The following is a 26,073-nucleotide window of genomic DNA, read 5'->3' as shown; positions in this document are numbered from 1 at the left end:
GATTTGCATTGTACGGTTAACAACCAAAAGTAAACAGGTGTGGAAGTTCAGTTTGGCCGCTTTTTAGTTTCAGATCCTGAAACCACTGTGGCTGTACAAGCCCACGGGAAACACGTTAACAATGACTTTGCAAAAACAAACTTTTATGCTGTTTCTTCTTATCACGGCAGGGGAAACAACGTCCTTCTTGCTCTTCAGACCAAGGTTACCGGCAGCTGCCACGCCTCTCCCCCCCCCCGTCTGAGTGGCGGGCTTCTGCGGCTGCGCGACACGTCATCACCGGCGCGCCGCGCAGGGGCGTGGCTCGCCCTAGAGGCGTCCCCGCTCGCCCTCTAATGGCGGCCGGGGTCGGGGCCACGCGCCGTCGCTTGGCTCCGTGACCCGGAGTCTGGCGCTGCCCGCGCGGCGCCAACTCCCTGCCAGGCAGGGGCGGCGACTCCAGGGCCGCCGGCGCGCGCGGCCGACCTCACGTTGCGCGTCTGGTCTTGACGTCGCCTCCCGGGCGCCATGGCTGAGAAGCGAGTGGACGGAGCTGGGGAGCCGGTGGCCTCCAAAGCAGGGGCTGAGGGGACCTCGGAGTCCGGGGACTACGACAGCACCTGCGTGTTCTGCCGCATGGCGGCGGGGAAGGAACCCGACACTGAACTCTTGCACTGCGAGGTGGGCGGCGATAGGCCGGGGTGGGTGGGAGCCCGAGCGCCCGGCCCTGCCCGCTCACCCGCCGCTGCGTGGGGCAGCTGGACTGCTCCGTGACTCCCTTCTCCCTGGCACCCAGAGCGCTGCAGCGACCCCTTGACTGCTCTGCTGGGAGGGATCTGAGCCGTCCGGGTCGGGCACCCTCGCCTCCCTGGGCGCGCATTTGCCACGCCACGGCGCTCTGGCCTCCCTCTTCTCTAGATAGTGAATTTAAATTCGGCACACTTCTACTACCGGTAGAGAGGAGACAGCAGACAACAGATGATGGGCGTGGAAGAAGTTTGGTTGAAAATAGGCTGGGGTGGGATTTCCGGGACTGGATCTGAAGTCGAACTGTCACTTGACAGCTCATGGCTTGTAATAGCCGGCCACACCGCCGAAGATTAATGTCACGTCATCCCCCATCAACCATGAGTTCCAACCCCTCTTCATTACAAGATATGGACAGGTTCAGTCCTGTGCAGATCAAGGTAATCGTAGCCGCTGCTAGTCCTAGAGTGCAACGGCCTTGCCATACCTGGAGAGATCATTGTTCCATAATTCCCCCCCACCTCCTCTAGCTGTAACTTTTTTGTTTTTAATACCCCATCATCCAGAATAAAGAGTTAATCTTCTTAAAGGGAATAATCATCTTGCATTTGAAATTCTCATCACACATATTTGTTGTAAATACTTGAACCGATTTGGCTTATTCAAGTTCTGGTATAGTTACATAATTAAGTACAGAGGAAATTATTTGATTTGGAATAATCAGAGTTACCAGCATTATGAAGAATTTGTTTGGGAAACCTTTCCAACACAAGTCAGAGAAAATTCTTCAGAGATCTCTGTATAGTTTTCCTATTGTATTTTTCAGAACTCATTTAAGCAAAGGGTAAATAAACCACATAGTCATAGCAGAGAGCATACGCATTCCAAAGGCAGTATCTTACTCTTTGTGTATGCAACACAGGTATACATATAATATACATAAATACCATGGTTGGCATTTGTATCTCATAATATTGATAGGAATTATCTTTAAGGGCTCTTAGAAATAGTTGGGCAATTGTGCCACAGCCCTTATATCTACAGAGTGAGTTTGCGGACAGTCAAGGCCAGACAGAGAAAAAAGGAGGAGGCCTCTTAGAAAAAGAAAATGGAAAAAAACAGAAATCTTAGATTAAATTTCACCATGTTTGAGGTCATACTCAGCAAATATTTCAGTGCTAATTTAACTCCTCTTTTGTTCATCAAAATTGTATTGACACCTTAGCATGGTACTAAGACATTCTTTCACATGAACTTCCTTGTTTTAAACATCAAGGTACAATAACTGGAAAGAAATGATTGTAGCTCTTTTAAGCAAAATAATGATAATAATTTTGAGAAGTATTTGTTAGAAAAAATAATGGAAGATCAGGAGAAGCAAGTTCATGAATAGTCTATAAGACTACAAGCAGATCCAGGCATTGGTGGTTCATGCCTTTAGTCCCAGCACTTGGGAGGCAGAGACAGGAAGATCTCTGAATTCCAGACCAGCAAAGCTACACAGAGAAACTCTGTCTCAAAAAACTAAAAAACAAAACAACAACAAAATAAACCCAAACAGAACAGCATCGTAGAACCTTACAGAACCGTACTCAAGATAGCTTTTCCTTCTCCTTGCTTTAAAGAAAAATTAGACTATCATAAAAATAATTTCATAGCTATGTAGAGATCCTTTGCATTCGTGTCCCAGTAGTGTATGGCATAGTTTACCAGTGTTGTCTCAGTTATAGACAATTGGCTTCTTTTTAGTTTTTTTGCTCTGGGAAGTAATAGTAGCCAGAGGTGTTACTCAGTGGCAGAACTTGCCATGCATGTGAAGCCCTGGGTTTTATCACCAAAACTACAAAAGAGGAAAAGAATGAATGTGTGTATACAGAGTCTTGTCAACCTGCAGCTGGTAGATTTGATAGACTCACTAGGCTCAGCATACCCCACCAGGACCCTCCCTTCTCCACCACCTAGCAATGTTATACCTGGCTTTTTGTGTGGTGCTTCCCAGCTTGTAAGGCTTGCACTTTACCCACTGAACCATCTCCCCAGCCCACGGTATGGTGGTTTTTTCCTAACCTGTTCTAAAATACTCCATCGACATCAGTGCTTAGATTGAAATAAAATGCTTCAAAATGTAGTTGTGCTTGTTGAATTAGCTAACTAAGATTAATAGTAGGGGTGTGAGGTTCTCATGACATTTAATTCTAATTCCTGGGATGGAGCATTGATGGATAACAGTGTCCAGGGAATTTTCCTGAGAAAAACTGTTGGTTTAACTTTTATTTTTAGTGAAGAAAGCGTACAGTAGGGATGGGAAAATGTATAGTGAATTTTTTTTTTTTCTTTTTGGTATTTCAAGACAGGGTTGTTATGAGTAGTTTTTCCTGCCTGTCGGTCCCACAGCCGCTACAGCCCCAAATAACATTAACATACATAGACGCTGTATTAGATATTAAGCTGTTGGCCAGTTACTAGTTTCTTATCAGCTAGCTCTATCTTAAATATTAACCCATTTCTATTAATCTAAGTATTTCCATGTGGTCTCACCTTATCAGAGAGAGGGCCCTGACCTCTGTTCTCTCAAGTCTCTCCATGTTGACTCCTTACTACTTCCGGAATCCTCCTTGTCTCCTAGTCCCACCTTTCTTGCTTTCCTATTGGCCAACAGTGCTTTATTCATTAACCAATACGAGAAACATTTACAGAATTACACCTCCCATTACAGGGTTTCTCTGTGTGGCTCTGGATGTCCTAGAACTCTCTGTGTAGATCAGGCCTATCTGGAACTCAAAGAGATCCACCTGCCTCTGCCTCCCAAGTGCTGGGATTTAAAGTGTGCACCACCACTGGCTAAAACTGACATTTCTGGTAAGGAAGTTTTAGTGAATTTTACTTATAGTTGTCCCCTGAAGCTGACTTAATGTGATAAATAACTCATGACAGAAACTGAAGCTTGTGTTGTGAATTTAAGTAAGGCACAGTCATAAAATTGCTCACAGGCAGGAACTGTAACATAGATACCATTTTCCTTTTGTGGATTTGTAGTGCTTAAGTCACAGCACAGCAGAATAATGTTGGGATTTTTAAAATTTTACTAACAAAACATGCCATCCTCTTCAGGATGAAGACCTAATTTGCTTCAGAGATATCAAACCAGCTGCACTTCATCATTATCTTGTGGTGCCAAAGAAGCATATTAGAAATTGCAAGGAACTAAACGGAGATCAAATAGAAATGGGTAAGATGATGACAGTGTTCTCTGTGGTTATACCACATTGCATTGTCTTTAAATATGATGGCAGTGGCGATGAGGAAAGGTATAGTAAAATTATCACGAAGAAAGTTAAGAATGTTTGAAGCATTCCCCCCCCCCCTTTTTTTTTTTCTTTTTTTCTCTTTTGGTTTTCAAGACAAGGTTTCTCTGTGTAGCTCTGGCTTTACTGGAACTCATTCTATAGACCAGGATGGCATAGAACTCAAAAACAGCCACCTGTCTCTGCCTCCCAAGTACTGAGATTAAAAGCATGTGATACATTCTATTAAAAAATTAGAAATAAAACATAACAGTATAATCTCCAACTTTAATTATAAACTTGTGGCAATGTTTTTTTTTCTTCTTTTATGTAGTAACCTGCCACAAAATATTTGAAGCAAATTTCAGATACGATGACATTTAATTTTTAAAGAGGAAATGGAATGATGCTTGATAGTATTTCATTTTTGAGATGGGCTCTCAGTATGTGGCTCTAGCTGTCATAGAACCCACAGCACAGAGGTGGCGCTTGCCTCTGCTTTAAGAGTTCTAGTATTAAAGGCACACATGTGTGCCACCATGCCTGGCTTTGCTTTATGCTTTTTTAAATGATAGTTTTCTTGACTTTGAAATTGGAAAATGCTACAAAAAATTCTAAACATGTTCTGATGATTGATATATATATATATATATATATATATATATATATATATATATATACACAATACACACACACGCACACACATATTTATGCTTACATTACCTGACAGTTCCAGATGCAGATAACTTAGTGCCAGAGTTTAGTTATGAGGGTTTAGTTTTGAACTTTCAGCTTCTGAAAAGGAGATTTGAATTTTATTTCTTCCAGAATTATTCTGTATTTCCTCCTCAGTGCCTTCTTTGACATTTTCTGATATCTTTTCCTAAAACTTTTTCCAGTTTATTTCAAGTCTTTTTAGTAGCCTTTCTAACTAACCATGGCCTGGGATTAGTACTGTTTGGTAGCCAACAACATAGTTAAATTAGGCCAGAAAACTTTTAGATAGAAAAATCTTGGTGTTGTTCATGAGCATGTAGATGACTAAATTACCAGTTTGAAACTTGTTTGTAAATACTACAAAATTCTTTAGTTATCTGAAGTTCTTTCCATGTGCTTTAGAACATACATGATTTATAACCACAAGGTAGCATTTATGTTTATAGACATAATATATAACCTATATTTACCTGATTGTGTATTTGTTACTAAAATTTCCATTTCACTCCTTGACTGTTTCTTAGACATCATATAACCTCTTCGGTAACCTTATGGAGAATAGAGGCTGCAGCAATTATTAGTAATAATTAGTAATTATTAGCTACTTATTATAGCTGGTACATATCAAATGTCATAAATATTGAAGCTAATAGGATTTGGAATATCATTATATTGCTTGCTCTCTTGCTTTTCTTTGGATATTTTCATATCAAAATCTTAAATAGTTGTTGAACTTAACTGTTATGTAATCTATAAAGTGACAGAATTAATATGTATGTGAAGGTTGTGATAACAATGGCAAGTCCGGCTATTGCTATTGACACTTGTAGAATTGCAATTACTTGCCTGGTTTTCAGAGCACATGTTCACTGAGGTAAATCATATTCAAAGCATCCAAACTCCATAGCTCTTATGTGTTTCAAATCTTGTAAAATATACTATGATCAATTAAATTAGATATTTCGCAGAGCAGTAAATATTTTAAAGTTAAACAGACTTCTAAATAGTTATTACATGTATCCAAGACAAATATTTTTTTTAATTTATTTTTATTTCATGTGTATTGGTGTTCTGCTCACATGTATGTCTGTGTAAGGGTGTCAGATCCTCTGGAGCTGAAGTTATAGACAGAGGTGAGCTGCCATATAGGTTCTGGGAATTTAACCTGGGTCCTCTGGAAGAGAAGCCAGTGCTCTTAACCTCTGAGCCATTTCTCCTGCCCTCAAAGAAGAACTTCTAAATAAAATAACATTTTTCTAAATAATTCAAACTAAAGACTGTTGAGTTTATAAATAAATAAAAACACAACATTAAAATTTGTGGAATATAGCTGAAGTACTTAAAGGAAAAATTGTGGCTTTGAATACTAATATTAGAAAATAAGTCTTAAGGAGCTTAAGAGTGGTTAAGAGTGTTTCTTGCTCTTGCAGAAGGGTCCTTTTGTCCCTAGCACCCATGCTGGGTTGCTCACATTTGTCTGTAACTCCAGCTCCGGGGATCTGACACACTTCCAGCCTCCGTGGGTTCCTTTCACACATGCAGCACATACACACAGGTATGTATACGTAGAGAAGAAATACCTTTTAAAATCAGTAACTTAAATGTCTACCAAAGAAAAGGTGCTGAAGAGATGGCTCAGAGGTTAAGAACACTCTCTGTGGGCCAGGTGGTGGTGGCTCACACCTTCAATCCCAGCACTTGGGAGACAGAGGCAGGTGGATCTCTGTGAGTTTGAGACCAGCCTGGTCTAAAAGAGCTAGTTCCAGGACAGGCTTCAAAGCCACAGGGAAACCCTGTCTCAAAAAACCAAACCAACCAACCAAAAAAAAAAAAAAAAATCCAAAAACCTTTCACTTTCTGCTTTTCTACTGAACCTGGGTTTTGTCCCTCGCACCTACAGGCAGCTCACAACTGTCTATGACTCTAGTTCCCAGGGGTCCGACACCTGTTCACATGGTGCACAGCATACACTTGGACACACACATACACATAAAGTAAAAGTGATTAATTTTTAAAGAAGATACCAGAAAAAGACAAGCAAAGACAAAATAAATGCCCCAAAGAAGTGTACTCCTGTATCCCATAGTATAACATCCTTTCTTTGCTGTCCCGCAGTTGAGAGCATGGTAGCTGTTGGCAAAGCTGTCCTTGAGAGGAATCATTTCACCGATTTTACAGATGTGAGGTATGTATGCTTTATGTAGAAACCGTTGTTAATTGATTTTTATGAGATTTGTTTTTCATGGGAAGGGAAGTAGCAGTGCCAGAGTCTGAGCCTCTGACACAGTGTCCTTGAAGTGAGAATATGCTTCACTGATAGTGTTTATGACTGTTGTTTATGTCTCAATAGCTTCCAGAAACTAACTTGTGCTTGGACAGACAAGTGTACATAAACACTAAGTAGGTAAAGTAGTTAAAAGTCCTCCCTTTTTTGTTGTTCTATATTTTAATTCTTTAACATTGGGTAAAGTGAATTTACTTATGCAAACTTACATGGTTTAAAAATACATTGATGGGCTGGGCAGTGGTGGTACATGCCTTTAATCCCAGTATTCAGGAGTCATAGGCTGGCGAATCTCTGAGTTCAAGTCCAGCCTTGTTTACAAAGTAAGTTCTAGGTCAGACATGGCAACATAAAGAAACCATCTCAAAAAACCAAAGGGGATAGGGGGGAACCAAACCAAAACCATTGGCGATGAGGAGGTTCTGTGAATAATAGTGCTTGCAGTACAGACCTAAGGAGCCCAGTTAGAGTCCCTAGAATTCAGGCAAAAACCCGGGCATGACTGTAGCTTACCTGTAACCCCAGCAGGGTTGGGAGCAGAGACAGGGTTTCTGGCTCCAGGCTCAGAAAAGGTCCTGCCTCATGATAGTTGGTAACCAGGACACTCAATGTCATTTTCTGGACATGCATGAGTGTGTATACCAGCACATTTCTAGCATAAAATTAACTTGCATTCATTGCTTCCTGAACTGAACTCTAGCATTTAACAAAGTTTGAGCAAAAACCCATAACATTGGATTTTTTTTTAAAAGAATTTAAATGATTTTCTATTTAAAAGAATAATCTTATAAATGTTTTATAAAGCAAGAAATTATTAACATAATCTAAATTGTTTTAGTATTTAACAACCTTCTATGATGGCAAAAGGGTTTTTTTTTTTTTTTTTTGTAATGATCAGACTGATCTTACTACAGAAATGTTGGTTACTGGCTGAGTATTTTATTAGAGGTAAAAGCCTGCCATCTACTGGCTGTGTCTTAAAATAAAGGCCCGATATCTGAATGTCTAGTATATTTGCTTTACAGGAGCATATCTTTTCAGAAGTAAGCTTATTATGATAAGTACTGAAGTGACTAGCAATAATGCAACTCACACTCTACAGAGGTTGTATGACGCTTTCTTTGATAAATATGTGTGTTGTCTATAAACTTCAGCATGGGGGACTTGGGGAATGTTCAACAGCATAAAGAAAACAACAAAACATCTATGAATGGTAATTTGCTAACCTTTGTATATTTTTAATCTTACATGATTTATGAGTATTTTCAAACTACTTGAGAAGTAACTGTCAATAATGTCTTCTGTTTCAGAATGGGTTTCCATATGCCACCATTCTGTTCCATTTCTCATCTGCACCTTCATGTCATAGCACCAGTCAAACAGTTTGGCTTCTTATCAAAGTTGATTTACAGACCAGATTCTTACTGGTTTGTCACAGTAAGTAATACCATCATACAGTAGCATACCAACGTATTTAAAGTGTTTGCTCCTTTTCGATTTTGTCTTGTTAGGTTTTTTTCTTGTTAGGGTCTATTTGGCTTGAACACTGATTTTAACAAACTGACATATCCAAAAAATGTATACACTTACTTATTTTGCACTGATGCATGTTGAACCAGGGTTATCTTATACTAGTAGGCAACATTTTCTTCTGTTGAGATATCTCAACCCTTTCCTCATCTTAATTTTGGGACAGAGTCTTCTGCGTGTCATCCAGATGGACCTTGAAATTGGGATCCCCCTACCACAGTCTTATAAGGTTTTAGGATTGTAGGCTCATGATATAATTCCCAGTTCCAAGTAATATTTTTAATTTGAGGGAATTTTCCGGGCAATCTAACTCTATAAGATGAGAAGATGGACATACATAGAAAAGCAGAACTTTCAGAATTCAGATCTGAATATAAATTCCAGCTTTTATTACTTGAAAGATCATACACAGATATTTTTAAAAAGCTCATGTTCTTTTTGCTCTGCAGAACCTGGGGACTGAATGCAGTTCAGTATTTTCATATTTCTTCTGCTGGTACATACACACAGTCTACCTCAAATCACATTCCTACCATTGTCATCAAAGAACCAACACTGATACACCATCACTATCCAAAGCCCTTTTTAGGTTCCACTCTTACAGGTGTACTTTCTGTAGGTTTTGACAAATGTCTGACATGTCCATCATTGTAGGCCCACACAGAATGGTTTCACTTCCCTAAAAGCCCTCTATGATTTGTGTCCTAGTTAGAGTTTTACTGCTGTGAAGAATCACCCTGACCACGGAAGCTCTTATAAAGGAAAGCATGTAATTGGGTGGCTTGCAATTCAGAGGTGTAGCCCAGTGTAGTCATGGTGGGAAGTACAGAGGTGTGCGGGCAGACTGGTGCAGGAGGGGTATCTGAGAGTACTGCATCTGGAATCTTCGGGCAGCAGGAAGACAGTACGCCACTAGGCCTGGCTGGAGCCTCTGAAACCTCAAGTGACACACTACATCCAACAAGCCATACCTCTGATAATGTCCCTCCCTATGAGTGTAAGGTGCATTTTCATTTTCATTTAGACCCCCACATTTTGCCTCTCAGTTTTATTCTTCTTTCTGTTTCTTAGTTACCACTTAAAATTTTTAACATTTCCAAAATTTTTCCTCTTCAAAATTTACTTTTTTCTTTTCCGTCCTTATTTTTTCTTTTCTTTTATTTTGAGACAGGGTCACTATGTTCTGGGTACCCTGGAATTTAGACCAGACTGGGTTTTTTTCTCATAGAGATCTGTGTGCTTCAGCCTCCCAAGTGTTGGGATATCAGTGTGTGTGTCACTACACTGGGCCTTCAGAATTTTTTATATTTGGAATTTTACAGGATATAACCTTTCAAATTGACTTATTTCATTTAGTAATATGTGCTTGTTATATATCTCATTAAAGAAATCTTTAATGTTGCATTTATTTTTCTTGTAGGAACTTCTTAATATTTAATGTAGTTTGGAATCTGCCTGTTTTTATAGTGTCTTTTCTATGTATTAAAAACTATTGTATTTTCTTTTTGTAAAGTATTTTTAAGGATCAAAATATGTAGTTCCTTGCTCTTTGGTGTCACAAGGACATAGTTATCTACTATAAAGGCAGAGGTAACTTGAAAGAACCATATGTTCATGTTTGTTCTTTTTTTCTTATTGTTATTACAGGTTGATTATTGGCTTGAAAAGTTAAGAAAATAAAAATGTGAGCCATGGAAAAGTTCCTTAACCTGACTCAGGATGAGCTATTACTTTGCTCTCTTTGAAGTCTGATTGCAGTCTGAAGGTTTGCTGAGTATACACAACACTACCACTGAGTAGCCTTACATTTTTTTCTGAATGTCTATTTTCTGAGATCTGTAATATAGTTATTGTGAGTACTTTGTCCCTTACTTCTTTGTTTTGATGCTTACTTACATAAGGTTTTATGCCTAAGATACTATAACTAACAGTTCACTTAATACAAATTCTGCTAATCAGGGTGCATTCTATATTTTTTTAAAGTTCAGGTTTTATTTTAGACATAATAAGAGATTAATAATAGTACTAATAAAATAGAGCAGTTATAACAAGATAAAATTAAAGTCCTGCAAGTGTTCATGGTTGTGCTTTGTTGCCATATTAAGTTGAATACAACTACTATGGATGCTGCGACAGTTAATCAGATAATAGTTGGTTACTATATGTGGGTAATGCATAAAGCAGTGTAGATGCTCATATCCCAAGTAGGATAGAGTGGGTTGATGTGAAATTTCTTTTTTCTGTGCAGAATTGCATGTAATTTAAGATATATTAATTGTTTATTGCTTTTACTTTGTCATTTAATGTTTTGGGTTAGCCACAGACAACTGACACTATAAAAGTCAGGTCACAGGTGATGCTTTAGATAAGAGGCAACTACTTTAATGTAATTTTAAATAACCATAGTAACCAACAACATGGTTATTGTAACAAAATTTACATGTAATTTTACCTGTCAGGAGATTAGAACACAAATTAGTAATGTATGAAAACTAATAGAGACAGTTGTCATGTGGTGTGCTTTTGTATCAAAGGAAAAGAAAGTAACCAGTGGTTAGACTCAGTCTTATGAAGAAAGATTTGATTTGAACGTAGAAAGAGACACAGATGAGGAGTTTATCTTGATACATAGTGCTAATAATATTGGTATATCAGTTAGTGAAGTGTGTTTATTTGGGAGTTGTCCTTTAGCAGTATCTACAGACACAGTAGTGACTAAAGGGAGATGAGGTGTTGAAAGACGATTCTACCTTGTCTAGTAGTGTCTAATAGTGTTATGTATGCAGCGAGAAAGGAACATGAAGACTAATGCATTATAGAAATCAGCTGAGATTTCTAGTTTATTGTTTTAGCATGATATTAAGTAATTTTAAGTAACACTATTACAGTGCTTGTTTAAAATATCTATAGTCAAGCATTCTCTACTTTAATTAAAATTAATTAATTCAGCAAATATTTTTTAATATTTAATAAATGCCAAACACTATTGGGGTCCAGAACTAAAGAAATGATAGGGGTCAGTTGCCAATGCTATGGGGTGAAGCAAAAATACTTTCCTCGATTTTAGTGTGGGAAGTGTGACAATGTCCAGGGAAGAGGCTGTGAAAGGGAGACCACTATGAGAATAGGTAGACAGCACCTAAATTCAAGACTCAGTGTTAGGCTGTCAAACAGTGGTGGGAAGCTGAGAACCTTGAATTCTGTTTCCACTGTATATTTTTACAAATGTTTGAATTTCAGCTTATTCACTAGAGGTGCAGAAAGGGATTTGCATGTAGAGGCTATAGGCTCTCAAAATTAGATTTATTGTTTTTACAGCACTGCCTTGTATAATATCTTTCTGATCATTTACATAGCCAACCATCACAGTTTTTTCTATACCAGTGAAAACAGGACAAACTTCAGGAAAGGTACAACCTTTGAATGTTTTACTCTGAACTTGCAGTGATGTATTTGACCTCATGGTGGTAGTGCATGAAAGGTGGTCAAGGAACTTTTCAAATGCCTTAAGTAGCAGGTTGATTGTGTTTGTATAAGTTTATATCCTCTCACAGGGCAGAGTGGGTAAAGGTGCTTATTGCCTGACAGTAAAACCCTGAGGACATGTGTTTGATCTCAATTTATGTAAACGTGGAAAAGAAAATAAAAAAAAGGAGCCTACAGAATTGTCCTCTGAGCTGCACACATGACCTCTGTGGATCTCCCTGCCTATTATAAATGCACACATACACTGAGATAACAAAATTAATAAATAAAATCCTTGAAAGAACATTTTAAATGTATACTTTCTTGTAAAGATGAATAATCACATTACAGTTAAAAAAATCCACTTAGCCTTTATGGTAGCATTTGAATACTGGTTACCCATCTACAATATCAGTTCAAAACAAAGCTAATTAATAATGTGCCTTAGACACTGATCTGTTGCTATGAAGAGACAGCATGGCCTGGGCAACTCTTTTAAGAGAAAGCATTTAGTTGGGGACTTGCATACAGTTTCATAGGTTTAGCCTATTGTCAGCATACAGGCAGCTCTGGAGTAGTAGCTGGGAGCTGCTTCCTGATATGTATGCAGAGAGACACTGGACCTGCCATGGGCTACACACTTCCTCCAACAGAGCCACGCCTACTCCATCAAGGCCTCCCTAATCCTTCTCAAACAGTTCCATTCCCTGGTGACTAAGCATGCAAATATATGAGCCTATGGGTTCCGTTCTTATGCAAACCTCCACATAACTTGTCTTTAAAATGTTTAAAATGGTATTTATAATATTATTTATGCATGTGATACTAATGTATAATTATAAAATTATGGTAAAGTAACTAGAAGAAAATAAAAATAAAAACGAGGAGGTAATATGTCAAATTTATTTCTCTACACTCTCTAAATATTACTCAAATCAAGAATTCAACTCAAAGGTGTTTAATAAATTGGACTGCATAAAAATTTCACCATTGGAGATGGAGACACACCTTTTCTCTCATAAAAAGAATCACAGATCAAGAATTTTCTTATTTATTGTTTTATTGCTATGAAGAGACACAATGATCAAAGGAACTCTTTTAAAGGTAAACATTTAACTGGGAGCTTGCTTACAGTTTTAAAGGGTTACTTCATGGTCAGCCAGCCGGGAAGCAGACTGATGTGGTGCTGGAGCAGTAGCTGATCCACAGGCAGTGGGCGGAGAGAGTGACAGAGTGACACTGAGGGCTCTACACCCTGACCCACGGGCAGTGGGCGGAGAGAGTGACACGAGGCTAACCTGGACTTTTGAAACCTCAAAGCCCACCCCTAGCCACACACCTCCAACAAGGCCACACCTCCTAATTCTTCTTAAACAGTAATTCTAACTAGAAAACAAACATTCAAGCATGAGCCTATGGGGACATTGTCATTCAAACCACCGCAATAGCAGTCTTTATTTTATTGTATTATTTTATTTTGCAGTCAGATACTTTTTAAATATTTCAGTATGTACTAGATACAAGTATACAAAAGCAGTGAAATGACATAGATATTTGTTTTTTCATCTGTTTATACTAGAAATATAAATACAAAAAAGATTCACATTTCAACTTAAATTAACTTAATGACAATGGCTTAGTTCACCTCTGATTAAGAATCAGCTCCTCATTTGATTAGTTAGTTAAAACTTCACAAGTAAAATTTGTGCTTTGTCCACTATCATGCATTAATTAAACCACTCCATAAGCTAGATATGTTCAGGCAGAATTGTACTTAGGATGTTTCCTATCCTCAATCAATTCTTCTATTTTCTTATCTTTGCCATCGACAACCCCAGTCTTTCAGTGCTCAGATCACAAGTGTTGGACTCATTGCAGACTCTTTTATACTTTGTACCTAACTTAACAGATCTGTTGGCAATATATTCACACTTTGGCCGCTTCCTACCAGTACTGTACTGCTGTGATCATGACCAGGTATTTCTTACTGAGAGTATGGTGGTAGCTTACTCTTGGTCTTCCAGTCCCTTTCCTTGTTCACTCTGTAGTCTATTCGGAGCCCGTTACACCAACAGACATAATTGCTTGCTTGAATATTCTCTTATGCCTTCTGGCTCCTAAAGTCTTTGCTGTCAAATTTGTATAGGTTTTGGTCCCATGTATTGTCATGATGGCACCTGAACTAAAAGTTGGCCCATCACTCTCAGCTCCAGTGTCTGTTTTTGCAGACACTCATCCTTCTTCTCTTGAATGTTCCTAGACTCTCATCACTGGCCTCTATGCCTGCACTTTCTCTTTTTGAGAGTTTTCATCAGAATTTTCACTAAGTCAAGTGACTAAATTACTAAGTTAGGTTTCATGGTATAATCAGTGGTGAAATGCTAGTTTAGTCTTCTGCTCAATGCACACCCCCCTCCCCCCCATTGATCATGTACTTCCTTTGCTCTTCAAAACCTCAAGATACTCATTAGGCTTTTTAGCTTTACTTTTTGATGCCATGTACCAGTCATTTTTACTGTACAATAAAACACTTCTTTTAAAGTCTTTTAACTCTTGAATTCTAAGCTCACACCTGACTTTGTGAGGTCTTCTCTGGTATCTTTCATTTCCAGCTGCTGAACAATACAGTTTTTGCAGCTCCCATACACAGTATTTTATTTTCCTAGCATAGACTTTCTGTATAGGGTAGCCAAGATGTTGGGGTACTTCTTGTGATTGGACTTTGATGTCTTTTTGCAATTGAGGGGGTTACCTTTTTGCTTTATCTATTACTTTAGTGTTTCATGTGTATGTCTGACAGCATATCCACTGTATCTCTCTGAGTACCTTACAGATACTGATGTTACTGTAACACACTCAGGTTTTACTGAGAATCCTAAGATCAGTGCACTAGGTACTTTAATATTCCTGTGATAAAACAACATGGATAAAGCAACTTACAGAAGGGCGTGTTTGTTTGGGGCTTATGGTTCCTGAGGCTATGGGGCCCTCACCATCACAGTGGAGAAACATGACAACAGACAAGCATGGTGGCTGGAGCAAGCTGAGAGCTCACATTTTAAATTTCAAGCAGAAAGTAAAGCAAGCAAATTTTGTTGTTCTTTTGCTGCACAGCTAATGCCTAAGAAACACAAACACCTCAGCGCCCACGTGGAGTTTATTGAGAGAGGGGAGAGAAAGAGGGGGTAGCTAGAGGCCAACCGAAAGCAGGAGAGAGGGGGGGGTGTGGGGCACTTGCTTTTAAAGGGGACTTGCGCATGCGTAACTGAGTCCTCTGGCCACCAGGTAAGCGCCAGGTAAAGCTGACATAGGGATGACATGGCCATGAGCATCCCGCCCATCGTTGGGGCGGGGGTCAGCTGGCTGCTAGTTCCTAACAAATTTGAAATGGTATACATTTTTAAGTTCTTGAAATTGGTTCCCAATGACACACTTCCTTTTAGCAAGGCCACACCTCTTAAGCCTTCCCCAAACAGTGTCACCACATGGGAACCAAACATTCAAATGATCTTTCAATCCAATCAGATAACTTTCAATCCAAAAGTTAATGTGATAGCCTGCATGCAGGCTGATATTCCTAGCCTTGTTCACTTGGTGATATCCATATCCATGATACATTAAGTGTGAAACTCTTGGGTTTCTAAATCCAGCCACACTAGATACTTAATTTAATAACCAAATTGACAGGGTCATAGGCAAGTGTCACATAGCCCCTTCATCTTGCTGACTTATCTTCGTCTCAACATTCCTTTAGAACAAATTCCCCTTTTCATTAGACTTGTTTTTAATAGTTCTTTGAAGCTTTAGTTAGAGCCAACATTCCTGGCCCACATGAAGTCATGCTCCTGGAGAAGGAGCTTAGCTCAATCAGGCAGACATACTTATTTGTAAATTTGTAGTCCTAAACTTATTATTATAGTTGAATTATAGCAGGATTGGATTTTAAGGATGATTAAAAGAGAAAGCTGACTCTCCAACACATTTTTTGCTTCCTTGCTTACTTGCTTTTTTTCTTTTTCTTTAAACACACAGAACTTTTTTTACCAGTAGGGAAATTATGAGGGTTTGCAGTTAGGGCCTCAGATTAGTTCTGGAGTGTCTTGAGACCAAGGGATGGGATTTGTTGGTGTGCGCCTTCATGCCTGTGTGAAAGTTTGAAGAGAACTTGTCTTCTCATTGGTACTCTGTGATGTCCAGTCCCATTTCAGATGTTGGGTGCTCTGCCTGAGATACATGCATGCATGGTTTGGTGTTACATATGAGCTCTTTTGTTGGGAGTTGTTAAGTTTTTGTGTCTTTGATTTTGTGTCCTATTAGTCTCATATGTTTGTGGGCTAGCTCAGTCGGTAGAGCATGAGATTCTTAATCTCAGGGTTGTGGGTTTGTGCCCCACGTTGGTCACCATTTTGTTACGAATGGTTTTTCCCACTGGCCTGGTCCCAGTGCCACGCCAGCCCCAAATAACACACAGAGACGCTGTAATTGATATAATGCTGTTTGCCAGTTACTATCATTTCTTATTGGCTAGCTCAATCTAAGTATTTCCATGTTGTCTTGTGAGGATGGAAAATTTTAGCTTAACTCTCCACTGACCCCAGGAGTAGGCAAAAGGTCACATTCTTGACTGTTTACGACAGGGTGGTTTTACGACAGCACTTGTGAGTAAATGAACAAGAAATGAGCCTTGTCACACTACCCAGAAGCCCTAGTGAAAGCAGACTTCCTGGGCTAAGCTTGGGCTTGGATAGTTCAAATTAATTGATCCGCACTGGATGCTATGAGATGATTGGTTTATGATGCGCCGGCTTTGTTGTAACCCTATAAAAGCTGTCTAAACCCTGTACCCAGGGTTCCTAGTCCCCTACTTCCACGTGGAGTGTGGCTGCGAACCTCAGTGCACTGGAATATAAAATACCTCATGCTTTTACATCAAGACTGCTTCTCGTGAGTGATTTGTGTGTGGGGGGGCGCCTTTCCTGAGTTGGGGCTTGAGGGTCCATGCCCTCTGCAGGTCTTACAGTCTTATCTTACTGGAGAGAGGGGCGGGACCTCTGTTCTCTTGGTCCTACATTTTGAATCTCCTCCTACCTCTTCCCTGAATTTTCCTTGTCTCCTAGTCCCTACTGTCTTGCTCTTCTATTGGCCAACAGTGCTTTATTCATTGACCAATAAGAGAAACATATTTACAGAATGGCATCTCCCATCACTCATAAGTGAAGTGGCATTTTATAATCACAACAGAAAACTCCTCTCTGCAATTTCGGACCCTTGCTTCCCAGGAGTGGTCTCTGAGTTCTAACAGGAAGCTGTGCCAGGATCTTCACTGCTTGTAGGATATTAGTCTTAAAGAAGGAATCAAGTTTCTAAGAGGACAGCTGTGCCTCCTTCCAAAATTCTCTATCTTATTGGTTTAAGACATAAAGCCCTTATCTAATAAGTCATTTGGGGCTTGATACTGCCACATTTTTCTAATCCTGGGCTCAGCCACTGTTTTAGGGTTTCTATTGCTGCAAAGAGACACTATGACCACAGCAACTCTTACAAAGGAAAAACATTTAATTGGGGCTGGCTTCCATTTTCAGCGTTTTAGTCCATTATCATAATGGTGCAATATGGTGTCATGCAGGCAGATGTGGTGCTGGAGAAGGAGCCAAGAGTCCTGCATCTTGATTCATAAGCTTCAGAAAGTGTCCTGAGACACTGCATGTCCCTTGAGTATATATGAAACCTCAAAGCTCACCTCCACAGTGACACACTTCCTCCAACAATGTCATACCTACCCCAACAAAGCCACACCTATAGTGCTATGCCCGATGAACTTATAGGAGTCAATTACATTCAAACTATAACAGTCATATAGCAAATGACCTGTAACTGTGCAACTCTCAAAGTTCTGAGAGAAGTAGTCACCAGCCACTACCAGCTCAGGTAGATGAACTAGTGCCTCCTGCTCATCTGTAACTGATGAATTCTAAGCATCTCATAGTGATAATGGACCAGGAGAGTCTGCTATGGAAATCATAGCCAGTCTGGGAAGATATCCTATGATATTGTGGAAACCTAGGTAACCTCTTAAGATTCTTGGTATCATTAATAAAAGAACTGGCCTGGCACTGGTGGTGCACATCTTTACTTCCAGCACTCAGGAGGCAGAGACAGGCAGATCTCTGTGATTTGGAGGCCAGCCTGGTCTACAGAGCAAGTTCCAGGACAGACTCCAAAGCTACGAGAAACCCTGTCTCGAAAAACAACAACAAAAAGAATTGAAGAACAGACAAAAATGGGAGCTTGAGGACAAAAAAGGAGCTCAAACAGAAACCTGACTATTGAAATTAAAAAAAAAAAAAAAAAGCCTCCAGGGCAGGCAAACTGTAAGTCTTGAAGCCACACAGATGAGAAAGGAGATCTGCCACATGGGGGCAGGCCGATACCCTGTTGGGAGAGGAGCTTTAGGAAAAAAGCCAAGCAGCCCAAAACATTTGTTAAGGGAGTTTAAAAGCATACTTATGCTCTGGCTACCACCTAAAAGAAAGAAAGAAAGAAGAAAAAAGAATAGAGGAAAGAAAGGAAGAAAGAGAGAAGGAACAGTTATATCTTTCTGAGTCATGATCCAGAAAGGCAGGTAGACTCAGCAGAATGTCCTGGCAGCTGCTTTGTAGACACTGCACCAGGGACTAGGCATTCTGGGAAGGGAAAATACATCCATCCCCTTGGCTGCAGGTAAGCCCTCATTCTTGCTCAGTAAAGGCGATTCAGGTGTAGCTTGTTGGGGTAGAAGCATCTATAGCTGATTCTCTGGAAGAAAACAAACTGGTTTCCCAGAGTATATTTTTATGACACTGTGCCTTGGTTTGTTTTTAGGACCTTCAGGGATAGATGTTGCTTACATGCACTCTGTGAAGGAATTTTAGCAACTCTTGACAAATGCAAATTTCTTTTTTTTTTTTTCAGGAATTCTCATTAAAACAATACTTTCTCCCTGGGAGTCCCAGCACTTGGGAGGCAGAGGCAGGTGGATCTCTGAGTTCGGGGCGGGCTTGGTCTACAGAGCAAGTTCCAGGACAGACAAGGCTACACAGAGAAACCCTATCTCGAAACAAACACACAAACAACAAAAACAAACACAAAACAACAAATCCCCCCCCCAAAAAAAACTTTCTCAATGGCATTTATTGGCCTCATGCTGTAACAGTCATGTATAGGCGGCGATATTCCCGTCTTTATAAGGAAACATGCTCAGAGATGTTACACAATTTTGCTAAGAGCATAGGGATGATATTGGTGGAACTGAGGTGTGAGTTACGAGAGTTACCACACTATGTGACTGTCTTGAGCACTACCACTAAGCATCCACTATGTTTTGGCACATGGTGCAAGGGAGAAGAAGGATACTTTTATACAGCGTGTGTTATCAAGGTAGAATGCAAACAATCCCAAAATGTAGCTCTCCACAGGACAAAGGGTTCAGTATTTAAAAGTAATGAGACTTGTAGAATGGGTAGCTAAGTATCTTACAAACTGTTGATGTTAGCCCCATCCATTAGGGCAACTCCCGCCAATGTTTTTGGTCTACCATTGCCTGTGCATGTATATAACTGTAATTATTGAGTACTAGTCTGAGGAAGGTTTGTGTTGGGTTTCTGTGCACAGCAAGCCAAGGTCACATTATTGACAGCTGTAGAAAAGTTTTTTTTTGCAAAATCACAAAAAGTACACTCAGTGTTAAAGCATGGTGCGGGTGAGGCCTGGAATCTCGGGTAGTTAGAGGAGTCTTCACACAGCAGTGAGCTTTCGGGTTCCGTTGAGAGTTGAGGTGAGCAGGGAGTCGGTAGTACTCTGCAAGTGGAGCATCTCTGAGAATTGAGGGATTACCCGGGTAGGCGCCTACAACTACGCACTGCTCACTGGGGGAGCATCTCAAGGTAGCGCCGCCTCTGGAAACAGCAGGGTCTGCCTCTGCCCCCATCCCATCCCCGACCCCCGGACTCCATCCCGACCCCCACCAGGCGTGTCATGTAGGGGAACCCCTTTCCTTGCCAAGCTTCCGTTTCCGGCCCGGACTCTGCCTCAGCGGAAACCCGGCTCCCGGGCCGAGAAGGGGGCGGGCCCGCGCAGGCGCACGGCCGCCGCTGCGATGGCGCTGCCGGGCGCCTTGAACAGGTATCTGCTGCTCATGGCACAGGAGCACCTGGAGTTCCGCCTGCCGGTGAGCCGTCCTGGGGCACCCGCCGCGCAGGCCGCACGCCCTCGTCCCCCGGGCCGGGCCGGGGTGGGACCGCGCGGTGCGGGCCGCCTCCTGCGGCCACAGCTTGCCTGTCGTTCGCTGCCTGCACGCGCTGGAGCGGGGCCTCACCCGGCCGTCCTGTCCCGTCCCGGGCTGCCGGTCCACACCCTGAGGCCGCTCGGGGGAGTGGGAGAAGGCCGAAACGCGAGGCTCAGGCTGTGGGAGGCTCCAGGGTGACGTTCGGTGAACGTGGGAAACCGCTTTTTATTCGAGAAACATTCTCCAGAGTTTCTGTAATCGCGTGCGCCCCGCGGCGCGCATGTGCTGACAGGCAGCTCTGCTCCGGTTCAGGCTGAGGGCCGCGGACGCCTGAGCATCATTGCAGCGCCCTGGGAGCAGGGGTGGGCGGCGCCGGTGCCCAGGACGCGCGGCAGCTCGTGAAAGCATTCTGATCCACCGAGGGGTGGGGGCTTTCATGGCGGTGGCGTTTGGATCACAGGATTAGTTACCTGGGCCAAGGAAACAAGTACATTAGAAGTGTAAACTGTTGCCCATTACTGTCACCGGTTATGTGACAGAGACTGCTAAGGAGAGAGATTAAAGAGTTTAGAAATAAAGAGGTAGAATTAGATTGTTTTCAATAGAAAGCTAAATGAAGAGTAGGACTGAAGTTGAAACCGTTTCAGAATCTGTTGGAATGTTAAATGATTAAGAAATGAACCTAGTACGAGCAGGGGGGGGGGTAGAACGGCAGTGTAGGAGATGAGAACAATCTAGACTTGTGATACATATTTGTGATTGTTCTGCATAAGAAAACCAGGAAAAGGTGTGGTTTCTTCAAGTGTAAGTTCTAAAAGTGGTGAGCCAGTGGCGTCGGAGAGACAGCTCATTGGTTAGAACACTCACACCTCTTCCAGAGGACCTGAATTTGATGCCCAGCACCTCATCAGGAAACTGGCTTACACCCCAGCTCGGGGGGGGGGGGGGGGACCCCATACTTCCAGACTCCAAAGGCCATCAGGCCTGCCTTACTTTTGTAAGCGTACAAACAGGCATTAAGAAGGTAGACCAAATTCAAATGCTTGGAAGCATTGACATTAAAGGAAAATAAAGAGACTCTGCGACATTTCAAACATAGGGGACTCAGATATGAGGAGAGAGCGGAGGCTTAGAGAGCAGAGAGGAGTGGTATTGAATGTGTGTGCTTTGTGTTAAAAAGAAAGGTTACTCTGAGAGGATGAAAATGAAGAAAGGGAGCCAGGCATTGGTGGCGCACGCCTTTGATCCCAGCACTCGGGAGGCAGAGGCAGGCAGATAGATCTCCGTGAGTTCTGTGCCAGCCTGGTCTACAAAGTGAGTTCCAGGACAGCCAGGGCTACACAGACAAACCCTGTCTCAAAAAAATAAAAACAAAAACAAACAAGCAAATGAACAAAAAATGAGGGAAGGGACAGAAGGTAGCCTTGTTTATCAGAGTATGAGAAGGGGAAGTACAAGAGAGTATACCTAGGAGAGAACGGAGCCTCAGTCACCACCTCCTTGTGTCGGAATGTTTCCATTTCTGGGCTGATCTCTACATATGGCTGTGCTACCCCATCAGGTAGCTGTGTCAACTGACATGGGAAGGATGGAGAGTCAAAGGATGTGCTAGTATTTAGGAGACCTGAAAAGCAATTGTAGTCATACTCGATGTTTCATAGTGTGTCCTATTCATGTGTTATTCATGTTGTAAAGGAGCCATTGGGCCGTCTTCACTGATTTATGGATCGCCGGTGCTGGTTTGGGACCCATCCACATCTTTGAATTGAACTTACCCATCCACACACACACTCCTCTTAATATTTTTATTCTTTGAAGTTTTCGTGCAATTTGTTTTGATTGTATTCACCTCCAACTCTTCCTGAAACTCATAACTTTCTAATGTAAGAAACAGTTTGACGCAAAGCCAAAGGAAAGCTGGAAGTAGAATTTGTTGCTCAAATCTCCCATTCTTTTTGGTTTGAAATGGGAGACTTGATGGCGTGGCTATCTTCCTCTCCTGACGGCTGTGGGCTTGCTGTTAGGACCTGGCAGGGAGGAAAGGAGAGTGTTGGCAACCAGCAGAGGGTTCACTTACCTCTTAGTTACTTCCTCCATAGGGCCAGTGTGGAGGAATAGAATTCATTTGTCAGTGTTACAAGGCAAAGTATTTGAATAATCCTTCGAAGAATATATGTACTGTTTGGTCAGATTTTTAAAATATCTACCGTGAACAGGTATGGTGGCACATTCCTGTAATTCCAGCATCTGGGAAATGGAGGCATGTGAATCAGCTCACAGTAGCCTTGGCTATAGGAGACTCTGTCTGAAAAAATAAAGAAACAAAATTACTATATTCATGTATTACTACTATTGGGAAAGGAGGTTAACCATGTACTTGTACATACTGAATTCACAATTATGCTCCCTAGCTAATTCTTTCTTTTCCAAGCATCTTCAAATCATGATTAATAATTGATTTTATTTTAATTAGTTGTTGTCTTATTTACTAATCTGCAGCATCTGTAAACACCTATTACCTTCACAAGCAAGGACAGTCCCTGATGAAATCCTATAGCAGTTCATGTACAAAATTTCTCAGAAATTGCCTAATCATGGTGAGGACCACACAAATCTCAGAGCTCCACATTGCAATTGCCCGACGTTCGACGTTGGAACCTAAATGCTTCAAGTAGATATCAACCTACTCTTTTATTTCTAAAATTAGACCTGTTTTTCTCAGCAGACTGAGTTTAAAGTGCTCAAAACTCACATCGTCGTCACTCTTCTTGGTGGTGTGACAAAATAGCAACAGAAGCAACCAAATGGAACAGGTTTATTTTGGCTCATGACTTTAGAGAGTATAAGGTATAGCGGATTAGGGTTATGAGAGAGCAACTTGCTCATTTGATACACATCAAGAAACAGAGTAGGTTAGAATCACGTGGGAGTAACCCTTCCTCTTGTGATGGACGTAGCCATCCCTGACCCCTCAATGCCCTGACCCCTCAATGTGTCACAGCACTCAAAGTAGATCCACAAGCTAAGGCTGCTGGTTAGAACATGAGCCCTTGGGGGACATTTCTTAATCAGACAATAACTATATATTTTTTTTTTCTCTGTGTTTTCAATACAGGAAATAAAGTCTTTACTATCACTGTTTGGAGGCCAGTTCACTAACAATCATGAAACTTATGGAAAGGTAAGGTGACTTTTTTTTTTTTTTTTAGAAAGGAATAGGTAGTTTATTTTGGAGCCATTTTGAGTGACCATAGTCTGGGAACACAGATTTAGGTTACCCAAAATTCCATGTTCTGGTGTGGAAGCTTCATGGTTTTGTAGAACAAAGGAAGTCATAAATCAAGGTTGGTTAGTACATCGGAGAGGTGCTTACAGCAAAAATGGAGGAAGCTTCTCTATAGGCTGAAAGTGCTGTCTGGTGACATCTTAGCTTTTGATTGGTGGAAGCTAGTAGTCCAATAAGTTAGTAATTTCAAAGGGTTTTTTTTTTTTTTTTTTTTTTTTTTTTTTAAATCTCAGGATGTCAGTTTTGACACACAGGTGGACAAGGGTTCTGAAGCCAGTCCGAAATAAGGTGCTGCAGTTCCGTAGAAGTCGGTTTCTGCAGACACAGCTGCTTTCCAGCTCCGCACAGTTGGCCCTGTTGGCCAAGACTCACACTTTGCTCTTATGGGGCCGTATATTGTTTATAAGGTCATTTGTAGTTAGGAAGGCTCATTCTGTTGTAGATGAGGCTGAGCAGTGGGCACAGCAGTTGTCAGGGGACAGGAATAGTGGTTAAAGACCATTAAGAAAGAAACTCCTGGATTATATCAAAACTATTAATCACCACGATCTGGATCTGAAGTTTTTTTTTTTTTTTTTACTCTTTCTGTATCTGGTACAACATTTACATATGATATATGATAGGATTCCTAGACCTAAAATTAAATAATTAAGAGCATTTTGGACTAATGTGGTGAAGGTAACAGATGAAGGAAGATGTATTTAAAAATAACTAAAATATATATATATGTTTTACCTAGATTGACTGTTTCCCCCTATATTTACACTTACTTGTGTTCTGTGAACTGTTTTATATATATTTCCAAGATTAGAAATGGGATTTTGGAAGAAGTCACTAATTTTGTACCCCATTTTTAATTAGTAAAATACAAATATAATTCAGTTAAATTGTAATCCATGCTAATTGTACTATAGGGCATTTTAGATTAAATCAAGAACCATCAGTATATGTTGTGATTAGAGATTGGTATCTTTTGTATAATTTGGATAAGAAGAACTAACCCAAATTTTTTAGTATCTCTAGCTAGAGTAAATGGAATTAAAGTTTAATTAGTAATTAGATTTTTTTTTTATCCAAATTTTACTGACCTATGTAAATACACACACAAATACACCTATGCACATACACGCAGTAGAAACACTTGAATCTTTTAAACACTGGTTTTAAATAAGGTAGGGTTTTAGGGTAAACAAACAGTGACAGCAAGAAGACATGATCAAGTGAAAGGTCATGGTATCTTCATTTACAGCTTCACAGAAACCAAGATTTGAATTATTTTCATTACTTAGAAATTCACCAGGAGACAGGTACGGTGGTACATGCCTTTAGCACTTGGCAGGCAAAGGCTGGAGGATCTCTGAGATCGAGGCCAGCCAGTTTCAGGACAGTCAAAACTCTGTAGAGAGAGCCTGTTGCACCCTGACCCCCTCCACCCCCCAAAAAGAAGGAAACCAAGTCCAATATTAAATATCATAAACAAAAAATCTGAATATCTTAAAATCAAAATATTTAAGAAACAAAACATGAGAGAAATTTTTAGTTGCTGAGGATACTTCATTGTCACTGGCCTTGAAAATACGATCATCCAGCATTTTGTATTTCAAGACAGGGTTGCTCTAATAGTTTGGCTGTCCTGGAACTTGCTCTATAGACCACACTGGCCTCAAACTCACAGAGATCTGCCTGCCTCTGCCTCCCAAGTCCTAGGGTCAAAGGTGTGCGCAACCATTGCCCAGTTTCATTCAGCGTTTTTGAAGTCCACTTGAATGTGCTCTCAGATGATAGAGAAAGTTCAGGTAAGGTGGATTTATAGTAGACCATGTGTGGTATGTATCAAAAGTTAAGATGCTTTATTTTGTTTAAATTATTTTGAATATTTCTGTAGTGTAGTATCAATATCAGATTAAATATGAGTCTCAGTCATTTTTTGCAAGAAAATGATGAGAGGCCTTAAATTGAAGTCTCCTGCCATTGGCCATTTGTTGTTCTCTCTGAAAAGGAGAATGGAGGGAGAATGTGGATGTGTGAGAATGGCGAACTGTCAGAGCACCGCGTGCTTGGCCAAGTCCAGCCAGGGGCTGTAAGGGTGGAGCTTGCTTACCACCCTGTATGTGGGGTGCTGGGACACAGGGTTAAGAAGCCTTGTTGACACTGATGAAGCTTTTTATCTCAAATAAAATGGTGAAATAATTCAAGTTAGAGCAGCTGGGCTGTGGTGGCACATGCCTTTAACCCCAGCACTTGGGAGGCAGGCGGATCTCTGTGATTTCAAGGCCAGCCTAGTCTACAGAGCTAGTTCAGGACAGACTCCAAAGCAATACAGAGAAACCCTGTCTTGAAAAAAAAAATCAAGTTAATAACAATAATATGCACCATGGCTTTACGTCATCATCAATTCACAGGATACCTGCAGCCATAGGTATCCAGAAAATGAGTTGCCAGGCAAGTGAAAATTAATCTTAAAGTGGATAACACACCCAGGCTTATAATTTCAGCACGGGAGGTAGAGGCAGGAGGA

At 40.8% G+C, this 26,073-nt stretch overlaps 1 protein-coding gene across 4 annotated transcripts in view; it reads left to right on the top strand.

Moving 5' to 3' along the window:
• The first annotated feature begins 492 nt into the window (after nucleotides 1–492).
• Nucleotides 493–26,073, top strand: part of LOC127215097 (tRNA (guanine(10)-N2)-methyltransferase homolog) — a 65,265-nt gene continuing 39,684 nt past the window's right edge. For 3 of the 4 annotated variants that reach the window (XM_051175482.1, XM_051175481.1, XM_051175484.1), the window contains exons 1-5: nucleotides 493–660; nucleotides 3,838–3,955; nucleotides 6,843–6,912; nucleotides 8,322–8,448; nucleotides 23,385–23,450. In XM_051175482.1, coding sequence (XP_051031439.1) covers nucleotides 508–660; nucleotides 3,838–3,955; nucleotides 6,843–6,912; nucleotides 8,322–8,448; nucleotides 23,385–23,450 — 534 coding nt within the window. In that variant the 5' untranslated portion in view covers nucleotides 493–507. Of the gene's footprint in view, nucleotides 661–3,837; nucleotides 3,956–6,842; nucleotides 6,913–8,321; nucleotides 8,449–23,384; nucleotides 23,451–26,073 lie in introns of those variants that run through there. The other variant, XM_051175483.1, reaches the window with a different exon arrangement.

Source organism: Phodopus roborovskii, unplaced genomic scaffold, assembly GCF_943737965.1.
Source record: "Phodopus roborovskii unplaced genomic scaffold, PHOROB, whole genome shotgun sequence".
Classification (NCBI taxonomy): domain Eukaryota; kingdom Metazoa; phylum Chordata; class Mammalia; order Rodentia; family Cricetidae; genus Phodopus; species Phodopus roborovskii.
The sequence above is the reverse complement of the archived record's forward strand: the minus strand, read 5'-3'. Positions and strand labels throughout refer to the sequence as shown.